The sequence below is a fragment of the Agelaius phoeniceus genome, chromosome 11 (genome assembly GCF_051311805.1).
Source record: "Agelaius phoeniceus isolate bAgePho1 chromosome 11, bAgePho1.hap1, whole genome shotgun sequence".
Classification (NCBI taxonomy): domain Eukaryota; kingdom Metazoa; phylum Chordata; class Aves; order Passeriformes; family Icteridae; genus Agelaius; species Agelaius phoeniceus.
The window spans coordinates 20,597,247-20,622,142 of NC_135275.1; the positions used below are offsets into that span (position 1 = coordinate 20,597,247).

At 46.8% G+C, this 24,896-nt stretch overlaps 1 protein-coding gene across 8 annotated transcripts in view; it reads left to right on the forward strand.

Moving 5' to 3' along the window:
- CHL1 (cell adhesion molecule L1 like) overlaps positions 1 to 24,896 on the forward strand; it is a 130,823-nt gene that overhangs the window by 52,587 nt on the left and 53,340 nt on the right. For all 8 annotated transcript variants that reach the window (XM_077184615.1, XM_077184614.1, XM_077184620.1 and 5 more), the window contains one exon: positions 22,822 to 23,011. In XM_077184615.1, coding sequence (XP_077040730.1) covers positions 22,921 to 23,011 — 91 coding nt within the window. In that variant the 5' untranslated portion in view covers positions 22,822 to 22,920. The remainder of the gene's footprint in view (positions 1 to 22,821; positions 23,012 to 24,896) is intronic.

Consider the following 24,896-nt stretch of genomic DNA (forward strand, 5'->3'; position numbering starts at 1 on the left):
ATGGAGGGATGGATGGATGGATGGATGGATGGATGGATGGATGGATGGATGGAGGGATGGATGGATGATGGATGGATGGATGGATGGATGGATGGATGGAGGGATGGATGGATGATGGATGGATGGATGCATGGATGATGGAGGGATGGATGGATGGATGGATGGATGGAGGGATGGATGGATGATGGAGGGATGGATGGATGATGGAGGGATGGATGGATGGATGGATGGATGGATGGATGGATGGATGATGGAGGGATGGATGATGGATGGATGGATGGATGGATGGATGGATGGATGGATGATGGATGGATGGATGGATGGATGGATGGATGATGGATGGATGGATGGATGGATGGATGGATGGATGCATGGATGATGGATGGATGGATGGATGGATGATGGATGATGGATGGATGGATGGATGGATGGATGATGGATGGATGGATGGATGGATGGATGATGGATGGATGGATGATGGATGGATGGATCCATGGATCCATGGATGGATGGATGGATGGATGGATGGATGATGGATGGATGGATGGATGGATGGATGGATGCATGATGGATGGATGGATGGATGGATGATGGAGGGATGGATGGATGGATGGATGGAGGGATGGAGGGATGGATGGATGGATGGATGATGGATGGATGGATGGATGGATGGATGGAGGGATGGATGGATGGATAGATGATGGATGGATAAATGGATAATGGATGGATGGAGGGATGGCCCACAGTAATTTGGGAAAGGGAAGGGCTGCAGTGACAGGGTCAGATTTGAGGTTTGTAATCCACATCATCCTGCCCTGAGCTCTTGTTTCACCTTCCCAAATCTCCCCAGAGGGCACAGAGGTTCTGGTTTGTGGCTGAGGCTGCTGGAGTCCAAGCCCAGGCTGCCATGGCCCTCAGCTCCCATTCCTGCCTTGCTTTTGGCCCAGCAATTTTCCTTGTGCACCACAGACATCATTAAGAACCACTGGCCCAATTCCCTGTTTCATTATGGATGACAAAATAAAACATTAATAGCCTTTTTAATATGAGCTGAGAGTTAAATATTCATTATTTCTTATTACTTCAATGTCACTGAGCCTTTGATGTGCTGCTGGAGCTCCAAAACTCTTCTCCCTGCCCTCCACTTTACCCTTTTAGCTGCTGAGTGTGAAGGGCACCAGGGCTTTGCTCGTGGCTCCTTCCATGGCTCAGCAGCTGCTGGGGCTGGCCTGGTGATGGATGGGATCTGGGATGCATCCTGAGCCCTGCCTGGCTCCTGGCTGAGCTCTGCCTCTGGGCTCACTCCTCCCCAAAGGCCCCTTGTCTGTCACTGCTTGTTGCAGAGGCACAGAGCCATGCCATGGCTTGGGCTGGAAGGGACATTAAACCCCATCCAGTGCCATGGCAGGGACACCTTCCACTGTCCCAGGCTGCTCCAAGCCCTGTGTTTAAAATTTATGGAATATCGAGATTGAGAAATGGGGGTATTTTTTTGGTTTTGGCGGTTTTTTAATTTTTTTTTTATTTTTTTGTTTTGTTTTGTTGTTCTTTCTTTTTTTTTTTTTTCCACCGAGTCTTGATCATTCCAGCTGTTTCTCCAAAGGTTCTTCAGCACAGGTTTTCATTTGCAATTAGTTTCCTCGCAGTATTTCAGTTCTGTAAATTGCTTCGACTAACACTGCAAAAAACCAGCCCTGGAGGATTGGAATTTTGGTGTGTATTTTATTCATCAAACCTGAATGCAGGTGTTAGAATTCCTCACTGGACTGGATTTTTTTGCTAAGGGCAATGAACAACTTTGGAAAATTCAATAGGTACCAGGTCACCAAGGGAAGCAGAGCATAAACTACACAAGATTATTTTGGAATAAGAAGTAAAAAAGGAAACCTGTTAATCTTAGATTCTGGATTTATACATGCATGACTTTTCCAGATAATTTTAACGTCATAAATTCATAGCAATTAATACATTTCAGTCTTGAAACTCAAAGGTTTTCCAACTCCTTAGAAAAACCTGTTTCTGTTGTCCTCATTCCCTTTCCCCGTTCACCTTTCAACTCTAAATTCAATAATTTATTTGGGAGCATTTTGGATTCCAGTACTTGGTGCTTTATTCGGTGCAAGAAGGGCTGGGATCAAAATTTGGACTCGGGAGAGAATCCAGAAGATTTTATCCACCTGATGGAGGGGAGCACTACACTCCTTCTTGGAGAGTTGTTCTGGAAGGCATTTCTAGGAAAAGGTGGTTGAAATGGTTTGGAAATGAGGACTGTGGCAAAGGGGAAGGGATCTGAATCTCTGGAAAAAAATCTTTATGAAATGGCACCCAGTTTTGTGTTCCTTGTTTTCTCTCCTGACCTGTTTTAATCTTGTTTTAATTCTGTTTTAATTTGGTTTTTTGGTTGGAGGGATGTGTGGTAATGGAGATGAGTGTTTGACAGACAATAAACCGAATAATGACAGTGATTAACATTCACAAAAGGTAATTCAGGTGGGGAAAAGCTCAGCAAGTCTAATAACAGCTTCCACAGGAGGATCTGCCTCTATCGTTCTTGAGGGGAAGTAAACAAAAAGAAAACCTAAAACCCATTCTGGGATTTTCAAATTCCCCCTGGAGATTGGGCTCACAGATTCCTGATGGTATTTAATGTGAGTAGAGCATCCAAACCCCTGCAAGTGTTGGTCCCACCCTGTCAGATGCCTGGAGGAATTGTTCTGCAGGGATTCTGGGGACTTTGTGCCCTGCTCTGGGCTTCAGCTGCTCCGAGCTGCTGAGTCCCAAGGTTTGCAATGAGCTGTGCTGAGGGAAAGCCCTGGAACTGGGAGTGAAATAGAAATCAGGGAATGTTTCTTGTGCTCTGCAGAAGGCAGAGCTGGGCTGGATGGGCTCTGATGTTCAGCTTCCAGCAGGACTGGTCCTGGCCTGGCTTGTACAAAGTCACCTCTGCTTGTCTGTTCTGGGCATGTGATGTGTCACAGCTGCTCTGTCTGCTGCCCATCCATGTCCTTCTGGGCAGATTTATGTCACACCCCATCCCTGCACCGTGACCAATGTCACAGGAAACAATGCAGGAAGCAGATGCACATTATTTCTTAATTATTACTACTTTATTGCCATCTATAAATAATTTCTCTCTTTTCCCCCTCCAAAAGCAGGCTCCTATTTGTTTTCTTTTTTCCTTTTCTTGTTGTTACTCTAATGGGCTGTCTCAGCTCCACAGCCATCAGAAGTCTCGGCTTGATGAGGTTGCTATGAAACATTTAAAGATTTAAATTATAAACTCAGAGGGAGAAAACCAGTGATGCATGATTAGTTGAAAGTTTTAAACATAATAGTCGTATTTTTCATATGCATGTACAGAAATGGCTTGTGTCAACTGTAATGTGATTTTTAATACATATTAATAGAGTCTGTTGCAATGTGGATGGTTTGAACACCTTTTGGCAGATGGCTGTGGTATTAGAGAATGCACAATATAAATTAGGCATTTAGGGAAAGAAAACAATGCTCGAGTGCTAACGTGGGCTGTGCTCAGAGATGTGGTTCCAGCACATCACTCCTGCAGCCAGCAAGGTTAGAAGCAGGATGAAATTTGCCAGGGAAATGAAATAAATGAGCAGACAAACTCCTGTGCCAGAAAGGAGCTCGCTGTGGTTACAGCTTGTTCACATCCCTGGCTGTGTCCCTGGCTTTAGAGGTCAGAGGTGCAAAGCCAAGGCTGGGCTCAGTTCATCCATCCCTGGAGGGTTGGAGGGAGCAGCCCCATGGAGCCCCAGGGCTGTGAGCCTCAGGTGTGTTGGATGTGAGGGATGGAGCAGCTCTGCTGGGAGGAAAGGCTGAGAAAACTGGGATTGCTCAGCCTGGAAAAGGCTTTGGGATCACCCAACTGTGCCTTTCAGTGCTAAATGGGCTCCAAGAGAGCTGGAGAGGGACTTCTGCAAGGGCCTGCAGGGACAGGACAGGAGGGAATGACTTCAGACTGAAGGAGAGTAGGTTTGGATGGGACATTCAGAAAAAATTCTCCTGGGTAGGCCCTGGCACAGGTGCCCAGAGCAGCTGGGGCTGGCCCTGGATCCCAGCAGTGCCCAAGGCCAGGCTGGACAGGGTTTGGAGCACCTGGGACAGTGGGAGGTGTCCCTGCCATGGCAGGGGGTGAAACAAGATGGATTTTAAGGTCCCTCCCAAGCCAAACCCTTCTGTGATTTTCTGTAACCGCTCTTAAAACTGATGTAAGACATGAAAGAAGTTGATGGCTGAGCATTGTCTCCTTTTTGCTTTGTGCTGTTCAGAGAACAGAATTAGCAGGTGATGAATCTGTGAGTTCTGTAAGCCTATTCCATCTTCCAGGTAGTGGCCTGATAAACGGCAGGGATTTTGTAGGAAATCACTTTAGCAAACGCTGAAGGGCACTCACTCTGAGCCAGAGAGCAGCAGCTGCTTGGGCAATCTATTGCTGTGCTCAAATTCCTAATCGAGGAGCTTGTTTGTAATCACTGCCTGGTAACCCTGGCATGGCTGGGGGAGTCTAGGAAGAGACATTTGAAAGCAATCTGCATTTTCTGCCTTGGAAATCTTCAGAGCCATTCTCATTGCCCGAGTTTGCAGCAGGAGAGGCAGTGGCTGTTGGCTCCTGCTCCACCAGGATGATTGTCAGGGTGCTTAATGAGCTTAGTGCAGAGCCAGCACTTTCAGAACACATGTGTGCACTGAGAACCTGGGCAGCAGCTCCACAGGCAGCCTGCCTCTCCTGGGCCTTGGAGCATTTCAGTGTTCCCAGACACCCTCTGGGAATTAGGGCTGATCACCACCACCTCCTGTGACTGTGTCCACAGGGGTCTCAGGTTGAGGGAAGAGATGAGGATCTGACTCCATGTTTCAGAAGGCTTGATTTGTTATTTTATGATATATATTATATTAAAACTATACTAAAAGAATAGAAGAAAGGATTTCCTCAGAAGGCTGGCTAAGAATACAATAAGAAGGAATGATAACGAAGGTTTGTGGCTCAGCTCTCTGTCCGAGCCAGCTGGGCTGTGATTGGCCATTAATTAGAAACAACCACATGAGCCCAATCCCAGATGCACCTGTTGCATTCCACAGCAGCAGATAACCATTGGTTACATTTTGTTCCTGAGGCCTCTCAGCTTCTCAGGAGGAAAAATCCTAAGGAAAGGATTTTCCATAAAAGTTGCCTGTGACAACCTCAAGCTCATCCCTTTGAATGCTGCTCTGTGGCAAAGCCAGAGTGGAAACAAATTCCAGCGTGAATCACAAGGTGTGAGCAAAAACTGCCTCTTTGTGCTGCACAGGGCTGTGCTTTCTCTGCAAGGAGAATTGTGCTCCAAAGCCTTGAAAGGAGCTTGGTGAGGTGATGGGAGTGCACAGGACCAGGCTGCCAGGTCTGCTCTGTGCTCTGACACGTCCTGTCAGGGCTGCTGGAGATGGAGCCCAGCTCCTTGCTGGGGATGCAGCAGTTGCAGATGGAGTGATATGTAATTTACTGAGCTGCTTGTTAATTCTGCCAGGTGATGAAATCTCCTGGGCATATCATTACTACAAATGTTTACTTGACTCTACCACATAGCTTGACATTCTACTCCACAGGTTTGTACCTCGCTGAAATTACGGCCTGGCTATAAAACGCCACAATTAGGCAGCAAAATATTAAAGAAGTATGGATGAGAGTAAAGACATTTAAAAAAAAAAGCTTTTTATGCTTTGGAATTACAACCATTCATCCCATCTCCTGCTGGTTACACACTTTGTAATAGCTATTGTTTCCACGGCTGGGGTTTAATTTTCCTCAGCACGTTGGCAGCGCTGGTGATCTCAATAACAATCCTCCCAGCAAGGCTGTGAGGCCAGCAGGGAGCAGCCTGACTGACAGATATTTGAAGCCTTTTTGTGCTTCAGGATTAGTGTGAAACGTTCCCAGGCAGAGCTGTTGGAGTGGGTGATAGTGGGATCCTGGCTCTGTCACCTGCAGGGGAGCTGGGGTGGCTCTGGGGTCAGGTTGGTGTCGTTCCTCCCTGCAGGTGACACTTCCATCTGTGATCCCTGAGGAGCCTGGGGCAGAGCAAGTGCCAGATTTCCAGTGAGATTCACCCAGATTTCCAGTGAGATTCACCCAGATTTCCAGTGAGATTCACCCAGATTTCCAGTGAGATTCACCCAGATTTCCAGTGAAATTCAAGCCACCCTCTCACTTTTCATGGCTGAATTGCTGCTCAGGACCTTTTCAATGACACAGGTCAGCCCCAGAGTGCAGGTATGTGTTTGAGATCAATATTTTGGGGTGCAGGGGTGAGCAGCAGGTGCTGGTGAGGCTCTGGGACATGTTCTGCAGCACCATTCCCATCTACACAGCACTCACAGAATGACTGGAAAAGCCCTCCAGGATCAGAGTCCCAGCTGTGCCCATCCCCACCCTGTCCCCAGCCCAGAGCACCCAGTGCCACCTCCAGGTGACACCTCCAGGGATGGGCACTGCAAACCTCCCTGGGCAGCCCCTGCCAATGCTTCCCCACCAGCTCTAACAACAGATGGGCCCCACTTTGCACCAGTCTGGGCCTTTTCTGGAGTCCTGGATTGTCCCTTTGGATAGGGAGAGGTGGTGCTAGGGACAACATCCAGCTCCTGGGATGGCTCCTCCTCACCTGCAGATTCCTTTCACAGCCCTGGAGCTGATTCTGCAGCAGGTGAGAGCCACTCCCAGACGCTTGGGATGCCCAAACTTGTCCTGGATTATAGAAGCTTAAAGTATTTGTTGAAAACACTGATTTCTCTGAGTGTGACAGTGCTATCCTTTGTGCCCAACAAGCTTCTGGGAGCCCTTTTAAACATTAGCCAAGCTGAGAATGGAAACAACTTTCATTCTAATAAAGCCGGAGTTGCAAAATTTGAAATGCTGTTATTACAAAAGAAAAGCAGACACAATTATGAACCAGAACCTTCTTGTGTAGCTGGATTAGGAGCTGCTGAAGGCATTACCTGCAAAGGAGGAATCCTGTTTGTCTTTGCTTTGGTGAGTTCAGCTTGGCAGTTCTTGGAGTTTGGAGAGGTCTCCTGGAGATTTCACACTTTGTTTTTTAATTGTCTGGCTGCTCTATAATGTAAGGAGCATTTTAGAGCAGTTCTCAGGCTTCCCTGATTCCTGCACTGATCTGAAGGATCTCTGTGTGTTCTCAGCTTGGATTTACCTGCCTGGTAAATAAAACATGAATAGGTTTTTTGGGTGCCCAGGAGAGTGCCAGCGACCTTGGTTTATGGTGAATGGATCTCAGGGAAGCAGAGGGAATGGGGATCCTGCTGTTTCCTGTTCCTCTCAGGAAGCAAACAGCATTGCAGTTCTTTGGGGATGTTTATAAACATGTAAATCACATTAATGAATCCCCCCAAGAAAGGTAACAGAGAGGGGCCCCAGCCCTGTTTTTCTTCACCAGTTGCTTCTGTTCCTGGAAAGGCAGTGAGGTGTTGTGGTGCATGAGAGGAATTTGACAGGTTTCCCATGGAAACAGAAGATCAGATTTTTATTTCTTCGTTGCCAGTGAAGCTGATGTCAGTCAGGAGCATCTGTGCTGTCCTCAGAGGATCCACCCTGGTGTAGGCTGGAGTAAATGAGGGCTGAGCCCTCCTGTGCCCAGGTACTGAACCATTTGTACAGTCTTGTCTGCCTAAATGTATCTTATTTATATATATTTTTAACTTGCTTGGTGATATGATACTAATATTTCTTTTTGAAATAAATCCCCTCTGTGGCTCCAGCCTGGGGAGTTCAGGCAGGTTTGAAATACTCTCAAATGCAGAATTTGCTGCTTTGCTCTCTGATCCCCCCAGAGTGGCAGTGCCATCCCAGGCTCCCCAGCTCCCTGCTCAGGGATTGAGATCCAGGCTCTCTTTCATTTCCTCCCCAGTGAGTTTCTGTTCCAGCCTCACGAATTCTCCCAAGTCCCTGTGCTGCCTGTCACTGCTCAGCACTGCTCCCTGCCCAGCTGCATTCCCAGACTCTGCCAGAGCCCTGCCTCTCCCAGGACGTGTTCCTCACTCACAGATGTGGAGCAGCAGCTGCTCCCAGCTCCCTCTGCACCCCAGCCTGGTGTGGCTGCACCATCCTCCTTTGGTGCTGCTCTTATTTCCTTCTGTGCTCCTCCTGTTGCCTCCTGAAACCTCCCTCTCTCCATCTCCATTTCACTCTCCAGATCCTGTGCTCCTCCCTGCTGCTGCTTCTCAGCACTTTTATCCCTTCAGCCCCATGGAATTCTGGAGTGGTTTGGGCTTGGAAGGGACCTTAAAGCTCATCCAGCCATGGGCAGGGACACCTTCCACTGTCCCAGGCCACTCCCAGCCCCATCCAGCCTGGCCTTGGGCATTTCAGGGATCCAGGGGCAGCCCCAGCTGCTCTGGGAATTCCATCCCAAGCTCTCCCCACCCTCACAGGGAGCTCATCCCTTGCCCCTTCCTCATTTCTGCATGGAGGGGGGCTCTGAGTGTCTGTTGAAACAGCTTTGCTCAAAAAGCATCACATTTTTGTTTCCCTTTCCTGCCTCCAGTGCCAAACTGGCTCTCATGAGGAGTTTGGGTTTGGGTTTTTTTCACACTGACTTGGCTCTGCTGTTTCCAGTGTGGAAACGGGTGAGAATCTCAGTCACACCTGGACCAGGTAAAAATGAGTCAAGCCACCTCTGCTTTATGAAACATCAGCTGGAGCTTTTCCCCAAGCAAGTCAAGCTTTGCTGGCATTGGGTCAGGGCATTGCCTTTAATGCTGTTCCCAGGGTTACCTGCTGGGAGGAACAGAGGGAACAATTCTGCACACCTGTGGCAGAGTGAACCCAATGCTTCCCTGATCCTGCTTGGGAAATACCAAAAAACATCCCAGAGGCATTGCTGGACCTGGCTGCTGACTGGGAAGAAATTCTGAGAGCAACAAATGTGTAAGAAACCTGTTTGAAATCCGTATTTCTCAAGAATTCTCTCGTTCACGTCATGAAACTCGCCTCCATTTCCTGCCTCTGTGTAAACCTGCTTAGTATGGGCTGTGCTATCACTTACCTGATCTACTCCTCTGTAATTGGTGGGAGAGAAGGGAAGAAAAACCCCCAAAATCTCTTTATGAAGTGCTCTGCCAATTTACCATGCCATAAAAGAGAGATGCCATAGTTATTCCTAAGGTGTGATTATGTAAATGACATCATTTAATAATCATTATTAAATCCCAGCAAGCTTTATTTCTTTCCCTCATCGTTGATGCTTGTCCTTGATAGGAAAATGTCGTGATGCCTATCATAAAAATTAATTTTTGTGGGGATTTCACACCATTGCGGGGGCTTGGAGTGCAGGAGGCCTCGGAGGCTGATTCCTCTTATCTTTGCAAGAGCAAATGTTGTCCACAAGGAGAGCAGGGAGGGGAGAGAAAACTCTCACAGCAGCAAATATTTAATTAAAAAGAGCTGCTTGGGCCAACTAGTTGTGGCAGCAGCTGCTTAAACAGAGCTCTGTCCTCTAAATAACTTCAGCTAAATAAAGGGAGGAAAAGGAGAGCGCAGGGGAAAGCTCCAAGGCCTTGTGCTGTAATTGCAGAAGTGGGTTTCATTTCTGCATTTTGGTTCTTCAGAGACCACGAGCTCCTTCTCTGCCTGTCTGGAAAAACAAGATGCCTCAAGCTCTGGGAGTTTTACAGAGGAGAATGTCAAGGAAGCCAATGCATCACCTGCTGCTGTGATGGAGGTGCACAGGGTCTCATGAGGAAGGCTTTTCTGCCATGTAGAATAAATCAGAGTTTGGTAGGCACAGAATCAGCTCTTTTCTAGCTTCAGAGAACTAAAGGAGAGATATCTGTGTGTCTCCACTGCAGCAGGGCATAAACTACACCAGATTATCTTGGAATAAGGAGCAAAGGAGGAAACATCTTCACCTGAGATTCTGGATTTATACATGCATGACTTTTCCAGAAAATGTTAACCTCATAAATTCATAGCAATTCATATATTTCAGTCTTGAAACTCAAAGGTTTTCCATCTCTTTAGAAAAACCTGTCTTGTGCCCTCACTGCCCCAGCCATGGGGAGTTTTCTGCATTCAACACCAGAGCCCTGGTGAGTTCCCTTTGCACCTTCTGTATCTGCCACGTTGTGTCCTGGCCTTCTAGAGGCTTCATGCCATGTACTGACCATGAAATGTTATTTCTAATAACATAATCCCAATTTTAGGATCAGAGCATCCCACAGGCTCCCAGCTGAGCTCATCTCCACAGTGAATGTTGTTTGAGCAAGCAGTTGGGCTGGGCAGGATGAAGGGGGTGAGGTGTCCATGCATGGTCTGTGCCAGCAGAGCTCTTTGAAATGCCCAGATCCATGAGGAGTGAATCCATCAGGCTGTGCCATGCCCTGGGGGCATTTCCAGGCTCAGGGCTGCAGGGGAGGAGCAGAAGTTCAGTCAGAGGTATTTCAGGCACAAATGTGGAGATATATTTGTGCATAACTGACTCCTCTCTGGGATATTTTTAGGGAGTTTTTAGCCACTTTCTGATTTGTCTTTACAGGGAACATAATTACTTTTTGTGAGACAATGATTAGAGGGCATTAAGTTTATGCATGATGTGACACAAATGAGATATAAACAATTTGACAATTTATTGACAATTTCTTCTTTAATTTTTTTTTTTTTAAGAAGAAGGCAGAGCAATGTCTGTGATGCTGTAGATGAAGTCTGGTAAGGCAGTTTTCATGCATGTGGCATGGAAAGCACTTCTCCCACTGTGCAAATCATTGATTCATTCTTCAGGTTGATTCATTCTTCAAGGGTGCCAAAAGCCATCCTTGTTCTGAGGAACTTGGTGTAATGGACAGAATGGGCAGTGAAATCCTGGTCCTGCCTGTTTGACATTCAACTTGAAGCTTCCCTTGCAGTTTCACATAATTTCAGCAGATTTTAATTGCTCATGCAGAACTTTCCACTCCTGATATTTACTTGCTGTATTTCTAAGTTGATTTTATTTACTTTAATTTCCAGCAAGGTGGAGTGGAGTTTTTTTCCAAAACTGGGGGATGATAATGGGTTTGTGCTCAGTGTTCAGAAGGGGTCACATCATGGGGAACCAGCAGCAGCTCCAGCTTTTGAAACACAGATTTCATATTTGGTGATGGGATTTAGGTGGGTGGATTTTGGTGTTACCATTTGTCCTGGTTTAGGGCAAATTTTGGCCTCTTCTCTCCCCCCTTTGCTCTCTGGAATTAGTCTTAAAGGTGCAACACTTACTATTCAGCATAAACAGAACAAACAATTGGGGATAAAAGCATCATGTAGCCAACTTAGGACACCATGGAAAGAAAAAGCAAAAGTAGAGGAAAAGCAGGCACCTGAATTGCCCTCCAGTGAGTGGGCATTTTCTCTGGGTTGTTTCTAAACCTTCTTGTGTGTTCTTGGGAGATACTTTACCAACCCCTCAGGAGCTGAGGGAAAAGATTTAGTTTTGCTCAATTGCCTTCAAAACATTTTCCCCAGGTACTGGGTAAACAGGTAAATCATATTTTTCCCAAGCAATCCTGTTTTTCCAAGGCTTTCAGGCTGTTTGAACAGTGTGTTTTGCTGCCTGTGTTGCTTGCTCATTGTTTTCTGCTCAGCCACCTAGCTGGAATCAAATTGTAGCTCTAAAGATCAACTGTGCCTTAAAATACACCCTGGGCTTGTGATGTGCCTGCTGAAGCATCTCCTGTGATCACCTGAAGGTACTGACAGCTGCTGCTCTGCACCCTGCCAGTGCTGAAAGGGATGATGAATGTGGATCCCAAGGAGAGAAAAGCAGAATTACAGAGTCTCTTCCCTTTCTTTCACAGCTACAGCAGATATATTCAATATATTGTCAGCCAGCTGTCTTCAGTGTGCTTGATGGATGTTTTGATTTAGTGCCTTGGAAAAAAAAGGTATTAATGGAGAAAAGCAACTGTTGCAGCTAGAAAATCATTGGGGTTTGGAGTGTTTTGAATGATGCTTTTCCCTTACAATGGTAAAACTACCAGAGCAAGTGCAGAAAATTGCTGCTGTGCTCAGGAATAATCCTCACCTTATCAACAACTTGATTTCCCTGAAAGCTTTGCTAAAAAACATTTCCTTTAACAGAAGCTGTAGGAAGAAAATGATGACCAGATAAATGGCAGCATTATGCTACTTAAGGGAGCGTCTCAGGCACTCCTGGTATGATTCTGAGCTCTTTCCTCCCTGGAGATCCTGAGAAAAATTTGTCCCATCTTCCTCATGAGCCTCTAAAAACGAGCTCCTGAAAATGCAGGTGAACCAAGAGTGTCTCCCCTGGTGGGCTGGGCTGCTCAATGTGTGTGTTTTTATTTAGCCTTATTGGGGGTTTTGTTGAGCTGTGAAGTTCTTAATGGGAAAAGGAAATTGTTGGAGATTCCAGGTGAAAACAGGGAAAGTAGGAAGTGCAGAACCAGGATGCATTATCCATGAATCTCTAATGCCATCCTGTTTGCTCAGCCACTCAGATTCCTAATGCACAAACTGGGCTAAATCCTACAATTATTGCCATGAATCAGCTCCTGTGGTGGCGCTGCCTTGGCAGACTGTGAGCCCCACAGGATCCTCCTGTAGGATCAGACCAAGATTCCCAAAGTGAGAGATGCTGCTGGCTGTCCACACAGGCACACCAGGATTTCAGAGTGATGTGGGTGGTGTTTCACTCCCATGCAGTGTCTGGGGGAAATCACTACATTTCACTCGATTTTTTTTTCTCTCCTGAGTAATCCCTTGTACCTCTGGCAACATAGAAAATGTTGGAAGCTCAATGTCCTTGACTTAGCAGGAGAAGCAAGTGTGGGGAGATGCTGCAGGAAGCTGCCAGAGCTAATCTCTGTTATTACACAGGAGGAGGAGAATCAGAGGCAGGCAGAGAGTGCAGAGCCTGCCTGCTGTGAAACTCTCCCTGGTCACGAGTCACTGGCTGCAATTTAAATTAGGAACACGCAGTGTCCCAGTGACTTTCACTGCCATTGTGCTGAGAGGCAGGGTAGAACTGAGAGAGGGGCTTTGCTGCACTTTTGGGCTCAGTTTTTCTTGGGGTTTGAGATTTTTTGTGTGAAGCTGTTGCTGTCGAGGCGGTCACGACACAAAGCAGAGACCACAAGCACTCTCAGTGGGCAACTCTTTATTATTGAGCATGGTTGACTTTTATACACTTTTTAATTGTTTATGCTTCTTCTACTTTAACTGTTGGCCACAATAAGTCAACATAATACTATTGGTGAAAAGTTACAGTGACTTCAATTAACTTTCTAAAAATGCTTCGTCCAGCTGCAAGGTTCTCTTATCTTTCTTCTCTCGGTCTCCTTGGTTACAGCTTTGGAGAGAGCTCCTTATCAGCTTCTTCTTCTCAGCTTCTTCTCGCTCCTTTAGCTAACAGGTCCCCTGTTAGCCCTTTCCACATGAAGCCTGCCAGGATTTTTCTCTAGAGGTCTTGGGAACCCACTGAGCATCTCCTGAGTCCCTGAGGCAGAGAAGCTCTGTGAGCTCTGTGCATTTTTCCTGGTACAGATGGAGCAGGGAGCTCAGATTTTTGGAGTTTTCTGACAGTATTGCCAGTGTTGTACATCTGAGTGAGTTCACCTGCCTGGGATGCAGCAGGAGAAGATGATCATGAATGGACTGAGTGGGAATAATAGCTGTTTTCTGCTAAAGAGGTAATTTATTTGCAATTAAAGCCCCTTTCCCCCTGCCCATGTCACCTCTTTACCAGCACAGGGAGCTCTCCAGCAAACACAAACCCACACTGAGAGAATCCCCAAGTGGAGCCCTCAGTGCCCTGCAGTGGTTCCTGCCATTGTCAGGTGATTTTCCTGGCACTGGGATGATTCCTGTGCCTGGACTGGAGCCCATCAGGGGCTGGGTGTGTAAATTTTCCCCCTCCTTTGCCACCTGAGAGAGTGCAGGGCTCCTCCCGTGGCTGAATTCCCGGGAGCCCTTGGCTGTGCCTTTGGAGTGTGTTTTGTGCAGTTCTCCCTGAGCTTTCTGCTGACTGAACACCCTGACCAGCCCCAGGCCTGGCAGAGCCCTGCCTGGCACACCCCTGGCACATCCCTGCCCGCGTTTCCCAGGCAGTGGAGCTCTCCTGGCTCTGGGTGTGCCAGGGCTGCGCTCAGGCAGGAGCTGGGATGGCTCAGACTGGCTGTGGCATGAGCTGGGTTCCAGCAGAGCCTTTGCAGGTGAGGCAGGGCTGCTTCAAGGAGGTGTTGTTCTGCTAGAACTCATGTTTGTTTGTATTAACAGGAGAAAGCTCACAATTTCCCCATTATGATGTGTTTTGAAAGGGGCAGGGTGAGTGTACAAAAGAAGCAGGCACCTTTGCAAATTCGTGTTGAAATTTTGGGGGATTTGCATCACCTCTGTTGGCAGAGGCTGTCATTGGCAGTCTCATCTGAGCACGAACTGCAGCCTGCTTTTATTTCTTTTCCTTGCCTTCCCTTTGTGCCTGGCTGCCACTGCCTCATCCCCATCACCCCCCCCACCTGCTGCTGTCCTTTGCTTTCTGCTTCATGCTTGACCTGTGAGCTGAAATGCTAATGGCTGTTGAAAATCTCAATTAATATAAACCTAGTTTCAGCCAGAAATGTGCTGAACTCGTTTAGGAGATGTAGCATCTCCAGGAAATGCAGGATGGCAAAAGCCTCAGCCAACAGCTGAATTTTTAGCAGGCTGTGCTTTCAGGTGTGTGTGCAAAGCTCAGATCTGGGCTGGGCTGTGAGCAGCAGGGAGGGTGATGGTCACTGTGTGTTTGTAGGTCATGGCATTCCTGTGCTGCAGCGTTATCTCCTCGTGCTGGAGTAATTCCTGTGTTTTCATTGGTTAAAGAAGGAATGATGTGTGGCCAGGCCTTCAGGTGGAGGGGATAAACCAGACACACGTGGGGGGATTAGGCTGCTCTCACATCTGTAAATGTGCACACGTAAAGCCAGACCCGTATTTTATGGTGACTTGTACAGGAATTATGCAAAATACACTTTATAGTGCAGTGGAGGAATACAGTCTCAAATTTCAGCATGGTGCTTTTAATTCCTCTCTAAATACCTTAGAAACTTGCTAATGAAATACTTGTGGGTTTTTTCAGGAGGCTGCACAAAATCTCCACAAGCAATTTGTGCTGCAGGATGTGGTACATCCACCTCGAGTACACTACATTAAATCCAGATTTTCCCCTGAAAGAGAGGTTGGTGCCACAGTAGAACTGGAAGAAGGATTAAAGGAGATGAATGTAAAAATATGGATTAATTCCCACTCAGGAAAAGATTGTGTCTAGTGACCTAAACTCGTGTGTCACAGGAGCTGCTGTAGTGGCCCAGTGCTCAGAGCTCCTGCCCAGTTAACCCAGTCCAAAAATGAACTGGACAAGGAGCAATTTTATGTGCAGTAAGGATGGGCAGGGAAGCAATTAATTAAAAAGGTACTTAAATTTATGGAGGAGAGGTATTGGTATTGGTATTAAAGAGCAGATCTGGCTCAGAAAGTCCCCAGACAGCTGCAGGAGGACAGAGGGTTTCTGTTCTCCCTCTGAGCCACTGTGGGGTCACCTGGTGTCCCATGTCCCAGCTGTTGTCCTCAGGTCAATCCAGATGTTGGTGTTTACTCACCTATTTGAGAACTTCCACCAGGGCAGAACTTGGTGCAGGTTTGTGTGCTCCTGCTGGAGGGAGTGACCACATGGTTGTCTCAATTTACTGGGAAGTGCCATGTCAGTCATGTCACCCCTAAAGTTTAATGAGGTGTCCATCAGCAGCAGCAGCCCATCCACAGCTCACATTTATTCCTTGGGCCGTGAAGGGGTTAAAGCAGGTATTGATTTCCACTCTGGGTTTTCTTGGCAGTCCTTATTGCAGGTTCAGAGGCATTTTGAGGTTCCAGCAAGTCTGATGGGGCTGGCAAAGCTGAGCTCCTGTGTCTTTGCAGGTTACAAACCCCATTTGCTCAGCTCTCCATCCCTGTGTGTGTGTAAAAGCCACGCAAAGCTGTAAGAAATGTGGTCCTTGTGCTCAGTGCTTCAGCTGCCAGATGGACAAAACCAATTAAATCAGCTCTCCCAGGTGCTGGGCCATTATGTGGGCAGAGATATGACCAGGAGAAACCATTTATTGCTCCTTTAAACCATTTCAGAGCATAGGCTGTGATCTGATGAGACTTGAGGGGATTGCACTTGAGGGTTTTGTTGGGAGCAGGTAAGGCAGTGTTTGTGGGAATGGGGAGCTGCTGCTGCCTTTTCCTGGGGTCACACCCTTGGATTCCAAGGTGCTCGTGCACCTCCTGCTTCCCCTCAGCTCAGGGTAGATCTCCAGCACCAGAAATTGGGTTTGCACAGCATCAGTGCAGCCAGGGGACAGCACCATCTGTCACCCTGGCCAGCCCAAGGCTGAGCTGCTCTCCCAGCCAGCCAGCACCTGCCAGCACCTCCCAAATTCCTTGTTTATGCCTTAAAACTTTGGCCCAGGGGAATTAATTATATTGTGCTCTTTATTGAATTGAATGTTTTTCTGCTGCATTGTGCTACAGCCTTGTGTACATATTTCTTTGTTGATTATATTCATTCCATTTTTAGAGTGGTTTTTTTGGTTTGGAAACTGGAAGACTGATGGATTCCAAAATTGGGAAGGCACAATAGTTGCAATCACATTTGAAACCTATAAATTTTGTGAAATAATGTTGAAGTTGTGTAACTAGACTGAAATTTTTTCCTTCAGATGTGCTGTCCAATAATGTTTATGAAGTCCTTGGTAAGATAAATAATGCATGGACTTTTCTCACTAAACCTCCTGAGAGTGGAATTGCATCTAAACCAAAAATATCTCTGTGCTTTTTGTGTGCTGCAGTGGGTTTGGAAATGCTTTGCCATGGAAGGAAGAGCAGCTTTCTGATTTGGGTGATGATTTTAATCACCTCCAGCATATGCATGGGCTGCTTTTTTAAGAACTGAAAACATCCCAGAATATATGACTGGGGAAGAGTCAAGTGAAGGTTATCCTCACACTGACACTGGGATGTCAAAAAGCTTTTAGGGGAAAAGCAATGGGTGGCACTGACACCTGAACTAAAATGGGGTCCTTATGAATATTCCCTCTCTTTCCCAAACTCCTGAGTGACTCTGCAATTTGGGGGGGGGTTTCAGGGGGAAAAAAGATCTATAGCTGCATAAAAACCAGCGCTGGAGCAGCATTTATAGCAGAAATACAGCAGAAATCTCCACATTTCCCAGCTAATTGGTGGAGTAGGGAGCTGTGTGAGGGGTGGAGAAGCTCTGAGGTGATGGATTCCTGCTGGGAGCTCCCTGCCTGGCTGCCATCCCTCTGCTGGGAGCTGCTCTGGGAACACTTTGGAGCACATTTGGAGCACATTTCCTTTCCTTGCCTGCTGAAAAGCTTTGCAGTGGAGCCCCTGTGCTCTGTAGCACTGAATTCTCCTACATTAACTATTCTTTTTACCTTTTTTTTTCCTCTTTTTTCCTTTTTTTGGGGGGGTTTAGGGTTGGGATTGAAAGTTCTTGAGATGGTATTTTGTGTTTGGACTCAGATGCTTATTATTTCTTATTGATATTACAATTTTATAAGTTGTGAGTTTTACAGTATTTTATTCACAAGCTATAAAGTGGTTTTGTATTTATTTCTGTAAGGTTTTTTAAGCAAACTATTTAATTAAGAAATGACACTTATTTTTACTTTTAACTTAATAACTAATTACTTATGTCTCGTAATGTGGGCTATTTTGTTTAATTATAAAATACTACTTAAACTTATGAAGAAGAACTAGTTATTGTTTTAAAACTTCTATTTTAGTTTTATATATTATTTTTATATTTTAAAACTTTAAACTTTAAGTTTTCTATTATGTGATATTACACCCTTCTATTTAAACTATACACTTATAATCTTAGTTTTATTATTTAATTTTGGAAATCTCTACGGCTTCAGGTTAAATATAGTGTTTTTTTGAGGCTCTGTGTTTTTCTACACAAAAAGTTTAAAATTTTCAGTATCTAGAGTTCTAACAATTAACAATTCCATCTGGAATCATTGAACAACCAAACTTTTATTTCTTCCTACCAGAAAACAATTTTTTTTCCCCAGATTTTTTTCCTGTTGTTCCATAACTGGGGCCACACGGAAGGCTGTAATTTCTAATCAGAAATATTTGTCAGAAAATATTTCTGATTAGAAATTTCTGATTTCTGACAAAAATATTTGTCAGAAAATCAGTCCTGTAACATCCATGTCACTGAGAAATTAAACTTGGTTCTAGCTAATGAGAAGCTTAGCCAGGGGATGCACCAGTGTTCAGCTGTGGGGAGCCATTACTTTCCTCAGGATTTGTGTGTACAGGACTTAAACAAGGAATATTTGAAGAGGGAACCAAAGAGCTGAGGTTGATGCCATATTTAGTAGTGCATTATAATTCCTCTTGGAAGTGGCAGACCAGTAATCTGGGAATTTTGGCTGTCATCCTGCTACTGTTTATGAGCAATTTTAATGCAGTAATTACGTGTAGGGGAAATTCTTCACTAGGTTGATGAGATAAATGGAAATTTAATCTTTTTTTTCTTGTTTGGTTGTCCAATCTTTTTATGGCATCCTTCTGGAAGCAAGGGGATGTAATAAAAGAATCTGGAACTCCATTGCTCCTTGGAAATACTGATAGTTTGAAAGATTTGCTCAGTCTAAGTTAAAGGCAGCTCATTAAACAAACAAATGAGCTGTCCTTAGAGCAATCAGTATTTACTATTAACTGAACAGCACAGTAAATAATGAATTGCAGGTAAGGAACTACAGATAAGTATTTGCAGTGAATTCAAATTACTTGACTTAAGCCTGAGGCAGAGAAAAGCAAATAGAAAGCCAGAAAGAGAAGGAGGAGGGGGGAAGAAGAAGGGAGAGGAGGGGCTGCAAATGTAACATTTGTTGTAGCAATCCGTGTTCATTTGCGATGCAGAAGAAAGATTTTCCTGGGCAATCTGGTGCCCCATCCCTGCTGCAAGTGGTGCTGCAGTGAGTCCACCTGAGAACAAAGGAGGATGTGGAATTCCTGGGGAAAAGGAGAAGAGGAGGTTTGGGGGAGACTTTATCAATTTTTCCAGTACCTGCAGGGGGGTTACAAGAAGGCTGAGAGGGATTTTGGACAAGGACATGGAGGGACAGGACACAGGGAATGGCTCACACTGCCAGAGGGCAGGATGGACGGGATATTGGGAATTAGGAATTATTCCCAGCTGGGGCTGCCCCTGGATCCCTGTGAGTGCCCAAGGCCAGGCTGGACACTGGGGCTGGGAGCAGCCTGGGATGGTGGAAGGTGTCCCTGCCATGGTAGGTATGGGAGAAGATGATTTTTAAGGCTCCTTCCAGCCCAAACCATTCTGTAATTCTGTGAAAAGCAGGACTCTGGGCCTGACCCAGCTCGGACAGCAGGGCTGATGCTTTTCCCAAGGTCAGGATTTTGCAAGTGGGTCCCTGGCACTGTCCTACCCCAAGGACAGAGCTGTGCTTTGGCACCAGCGAGACCAAAACCTGCCCATGGCTGCCAAGTGCCTGCACAGCTCCCTCAGTCATTTCTGCAAATTACTTCGGCAGTGAAATTGTTCATTTGCTGGGAGCTGGCAGACGTTGAGAAGTTTGGGTTTGGAGTTTAATCATGGTTGGAGTGAGAGATTGTTCTGCCTGGAGTTTGGGTGTGTGGCTGTGTCTGAAGGCAGGATGGATGGGCTGGCTGGGGGACGTTGCTCATTAAGGAAGGGGCTCGGGGTGTTTTGGGAGCTGGAGGTGAGAGGGAGGTTGGGGATTTAATCAGGATCTCTGCAGTTCCACTGAGGCCTGCTGGGACAGCCAAAGGTGTGACAGGCGTCCTGAGCACCCAGAGCTTGGCAGCCCTGCCTAAATGTCACCTTAAAGAGGTGAAGAGCTTGGCCCAGGTCTCTGCAAGGAGGATGAGCCCCACCTGGCTGAGCACCAGCAGTGCCCAGAGCAGGGAGCAGGGAGCAGGGCAGGTCAGGGAGGTGTGTGTGAAGTGTTGGCATTCCATAATCACTGTCACAGCCCCTGTCACTGCACCAGGGATAACAGACATGGGAGCACAAGGTTTATCTTGCTGGGAGGTTGTCACAAGGTAAATATCTCTGCAAAGAGCCTGGTGCTTGATTCCCATCGCCCCAGGGCTGCTCCTCATGGAATCCCCTCCCAATAAACCAGCTGAGATCCAAGGCAGCTGCAGGGAGGTTCCCACGTGGAATTACCTGCTGGGTGTGCACAGGTCCATCCCTGCTGGTCCCCCTGTGCTGCCTGCTCCCAAATGCTGCTGCTGTCAGCCCCCAGCATTAGTATTCAAGCCAGGGATCAGGAGTGAGGTGCTAGACAGGCCGACTAATTACAGCAGCCTGCAGAGGCAAGACGGGCTGTGCCACATGATGAAGGACATCCTGCTTACTTGGAACGTTGCTGCTCTGCTGTGGCACTTCATTTAAAAAAAATAAGAAAAAAAAATAAGGTGTGAGCTAATTGGTTTGGTTAAGGAATCGAGCTGTGCTCGTGTATTTTTCTTGGGTGTAATCTGAATTTATACAATGCTTTGTGACACTCATCTAAAATGAAACTTGCTGTGACCTTAGCAAGCTGCACATCTCCTGTAATCCCAGCTCCCCTGCCTCTGGCTGCCATCCTGACCTGCCTGCTCCTGTCCCCAGAGCTGTCAGCAGATGGGGGAGAGGAGGCTCTCGCTGCCACCAACGTGCCATCTGCAGGCAGCAAGGCTGGGCAGGTTTTTATGAGCCAAAATTGCAATTCTGCATCCAGAGGGTTTTCTGTCAGAGCATCTGTTTTACTGCCGTGACACAGATCCGGGGCTGAGCGCGTGCCAGGAGCAGGTGAGGAGGGGGACAGCCCCATCCTGCAGTGACAGCAGCCATCAGGTGGCTGCTGGCTGGGGCTGCTGCGTGTCCTGTGTGTCCCCTGTGCTGTCACACAGCCCAGGTTTGGGCAGGCTGAGCTTTGGAAAGCTCCACTGCTCACGAGTCAGAGCCAGGAGAACTCAAACTGAGGGAAGAGAGCTGCTGGTGTTGCCTGATTCTGGCTGATTTACACCCAGGATGGCCTGGGGCTGCCAGCTGAGCCTGTCCCCTGTCCCTGTCCCCTCCAGTGCCCTTCTGCAGAGCGGGGCACTAAGCAGATTAGTCAGCTTCTTCCATCAGCAAATACTCTGGGCCTAAGATACTTAAAAGACATCTGGTTTTTAGCCTCATTTCTAAACAAATGAGGCTTATGTGATTATGGTGTCTGTCGCCTGCCCCTCGTTGGCCAATTGCAATCCCCAGCTGGGGGTTTTGGGCTCACAGCTGTGAACTTCCAGGAACTTTCTGTGGGCTGGTGTGAACAGAACTTGTCCTGGAGGGAGGGCCACAGCACAAGCTGTGAGAGGGAATGTTCTTGGGAAAAAAAAAAAATCTCTGTTTGCCGGGAAAAGCAGCCACGAGGATAAAAGCCCCGTGGTCTGGAGGGTGTGGCTGTGTGCTGAGCTCTGCCTCTGCCCCAGCTGTGCTGGGCCAGCCCCGCCATGCACAGTGCCACCTCCTGCTGTCCCCACATGCCGACTGCTCCCGTGATCCCGGGATTGCTTTTCTGATCCCTGGATTAGCGGGCTGGGATGTGCAAAGACACCAGAGCTGTGTGTGAGGCAGGCTCAGCTGGGCTGCCAGGGCCTGCCCTGGTGAGCTGTGCCCGTGGAGCAGAGCGGGCCGTGCCAGCCTGGCCTGCCTGGTGGATCCATGGCTGCTGCACTGTGGCCTTGTCTCCACAATTGTTCTTTCACAGTTATCCTGACAGCTGAGGTCTGAATTCTCCTGGGACTGATGTCCCTTAGCACTGTGAGGGGGTGCACAGGTGAGCACAGCTCGTGCTGGTTAATAATTCACTCAGGGACTGTGGATGAAGTTGGTGACCAAAATCCTCCATGCACCCACTTTTGCAGAATCTCAGAATGCTTTCAGTTGGAAAGGGCCTTAAAAATCATTTTCTCCCACTGTCCCAGGCTGCTCCAAGCCCCGGTGTCCAACCTGGCCTTGGACATTTCCAGGGATCCAGGGGCAGCCCCAGCTTCCCTGGGCACCCTGTGCCAGGGCCTGCCCACCCTCACAGGGAACAATTCCTTCCTGACTCTTCATCTAAATCAGAATGCTCTCCTTATCTTCTCTGTGAATTTCACTTAAATGCTTGTTAGAGCTGGATTTGAATCCTTTTGGCAGCTACACAACATTTTTGCCTTGTCATTCAGAACCTAAGGATGTCCAATGGAATGTGTAAAACCCACACATAGTTCTGGGACTGGGAGGGAAAAGCAAAAGTTTCATGTTCTGCTTCCTAGTAATGAACTAAATGAGATTGTGTCCTTCTTTGAGCATAAATGAAAGATAAAAGACAGATGAGATTTATGAACAAGGTCATTAGTGTACCAAATTTCTCTCATTAGATCTGTTACATTACTTTCCAACTTAGATAACTCTCATTAGAAAAATTTATGAACTGGAATGATTACAAATACACCATATTCTAAACCATCTCTACTTTTAATCGCCAAACAGAAAAAAAAAATTCTGTGCTACAATAGAGCTGTACTTTTGTGCATGTGTTTTTTTTTTGTTAGACTTTAAATAGAGGTTGCTCCTGAAGCCAGGAGATGGGGTGAAAATGGACCATTTAGTGCAATTTAGCTGGAAACCTGAAGCATTGCTCTAATTTTATAACTGTGTCAGACCCAGGTTGATATTGCAGGCTAATATTGCTGTTTGTTCTCCTCACCAGACTCCCACTCTCACATCCCTGTGCCTGATTTGAAGTGACAGTGAGCAGAAGCATAAGGTATCTCTCATTCTGTTTGGACTCCTTGTTTACAGAAGAGTGATGGAGATGCTATTAAGCACAAAAGGCATCACCATATGCCTGTTTTTCTTTGTATTGAGTTTGGCAGCAGCTATTGAAATACCATTATCAGGTGAGTTGTAGTTATTTGCTGTGTACTTTGCTGTTTTTGTTTGGTATTCCTTTGCAGCTATCCCTGAAGGAAAAACACTAAATCCTCCTTTCCACTTGTGTTCCATTTGGAATTTAATCTTGCCACAATGTGGCCTTTGGGAAATTCAGGTCTGATCAAAAGCTAAGCTGTCCTGTTTGGGCCTGCTTAAATGGAGCAGTAAAGTTGCCTGATAACATCTCTGTGGTGTTTGCCATCCAACACAACGCTTAACTCCGAGGGTTTGGGTTTGTCCTTCACTTCAGTTCCTCATTTTGGCTCTGAATCCCCCTGAAGCTTGTTTGATGTGTATAAATCCCTCCTTCCTTGTCGTGCAAGCTGCCATTCCAGCCTGGGGAAGGAGCAGGTGGATGTCTCAGGGCCAGTGTGTGTCCCCAGAGGAGGATTTCACACTCTGTGCCCTGCCCTGGGGAGCAGCTCCTGCATCCCTCACCGGCTGGGATGAATTCAAACTGCTTGTTTTACATGGATCATGAGCTTCCAGGACACGTGTAAAATATGGGATGAGGCTCACAGGGAGCAATCCAAGGAAAGCCAGAGGACCCCTCTTCCTGGAGTACAGCCCAGACATCCCCAGCTTTGCATTTTTCAGACATAAATGGACAGGAGGGTTGAAAACTGCATTTTGCTTTGTTATTTTGGTTGCAAAAAAACAAAAACAAGAACCCAAAAAAGCACAACTCAACAATATTAGGATTTATGAATTATGGTGGGGAAAAATAAAGAAGTAAACCTAAGGAAGAATAAATTTAGGCTCTTTTAAGGGTTTCAGAGTAGGACATGGGCCAGTTTCAGGGCATCCTGTGGATCTGCCATGAGCTCTTAGCACTCTGGAGCCTGCCAATAGCCCTGGCTGCAAAGAGGAAGCCAACCAAGCAGGTTAATAGGATATTTTTGTAAAACTATCCAAATCTGCATTGGAAAGTAGAGGTTTTTGGGGTTTTTTTCAGGAATAAACTGCAGTGGCTCCTTGTGTTTCACTAAAGCCAAAGTGGAGCTGTGACTGTAAAGCACAGGACAAACTCTCTGGGCATCCACTACTTGTATGAACATACCCCAGGGAACCACCTAACCCTTAATTAGTTGTAATGAAGCATTTTATATTATAATAAAAATTATTTCTGATCAGTGGAGCTGGTGGGCTTGGAAGTGTTCAGCTTTGAGACCGACCATGTGATATGACAAGACACCGACTTTCACTCCAGCTCTGAGCTCCCTGCACTTAAAGCAGCACACAAAGAGCATTTTAATTCTCTTCCTGGCTGTTTATAACAATGGGGTGATCCTATTATCCCAGCTCCACTGCAGGGAACATTCTCCTTCCTCTCTTACACAGGCTTTTGCAACACTTTAATTCCCTCAGAAAAAACCAGAAGAAGTTGGTGCAGCCTCGGTGCGTGACCACGCAGCTGCACCCTGGGGCAGACATTAAACCAGCCTTGCAGTCCATGGCTTTTCTGGCAATTTTATCCAGGATGGAGGCAGCAGTTTGCTACTTCATGTGTGTGCATCTGTGTCTGGATTCAATCCAGTTTCTGACTTCACTGTGAATAAATTTGCCAGGCCACAGCTCAGTGCTTTGGCTTTGGCTCTGGCGTGGTCCCAGCTCCCCTCTGCCCTGGGTGGGTTTGGAGGGGAACCAGGGTGGGCACTGTCCCTCTGCCAGGCCTTTCTTTGGCCATGGAGGCAGTGACAGTGACCAGAGGGAGGTGTCCATGCCAGGGAGGTGATGATCATCCTTTTCCCAAGGCAAGGCTCACTTTCTGCAGGAATAATGCAATCCTGCCATTGTCCCTCTCCACTCGAGGGGAGCCCAGTTTGGCTGGAACTCTGTTCTAACCCAATT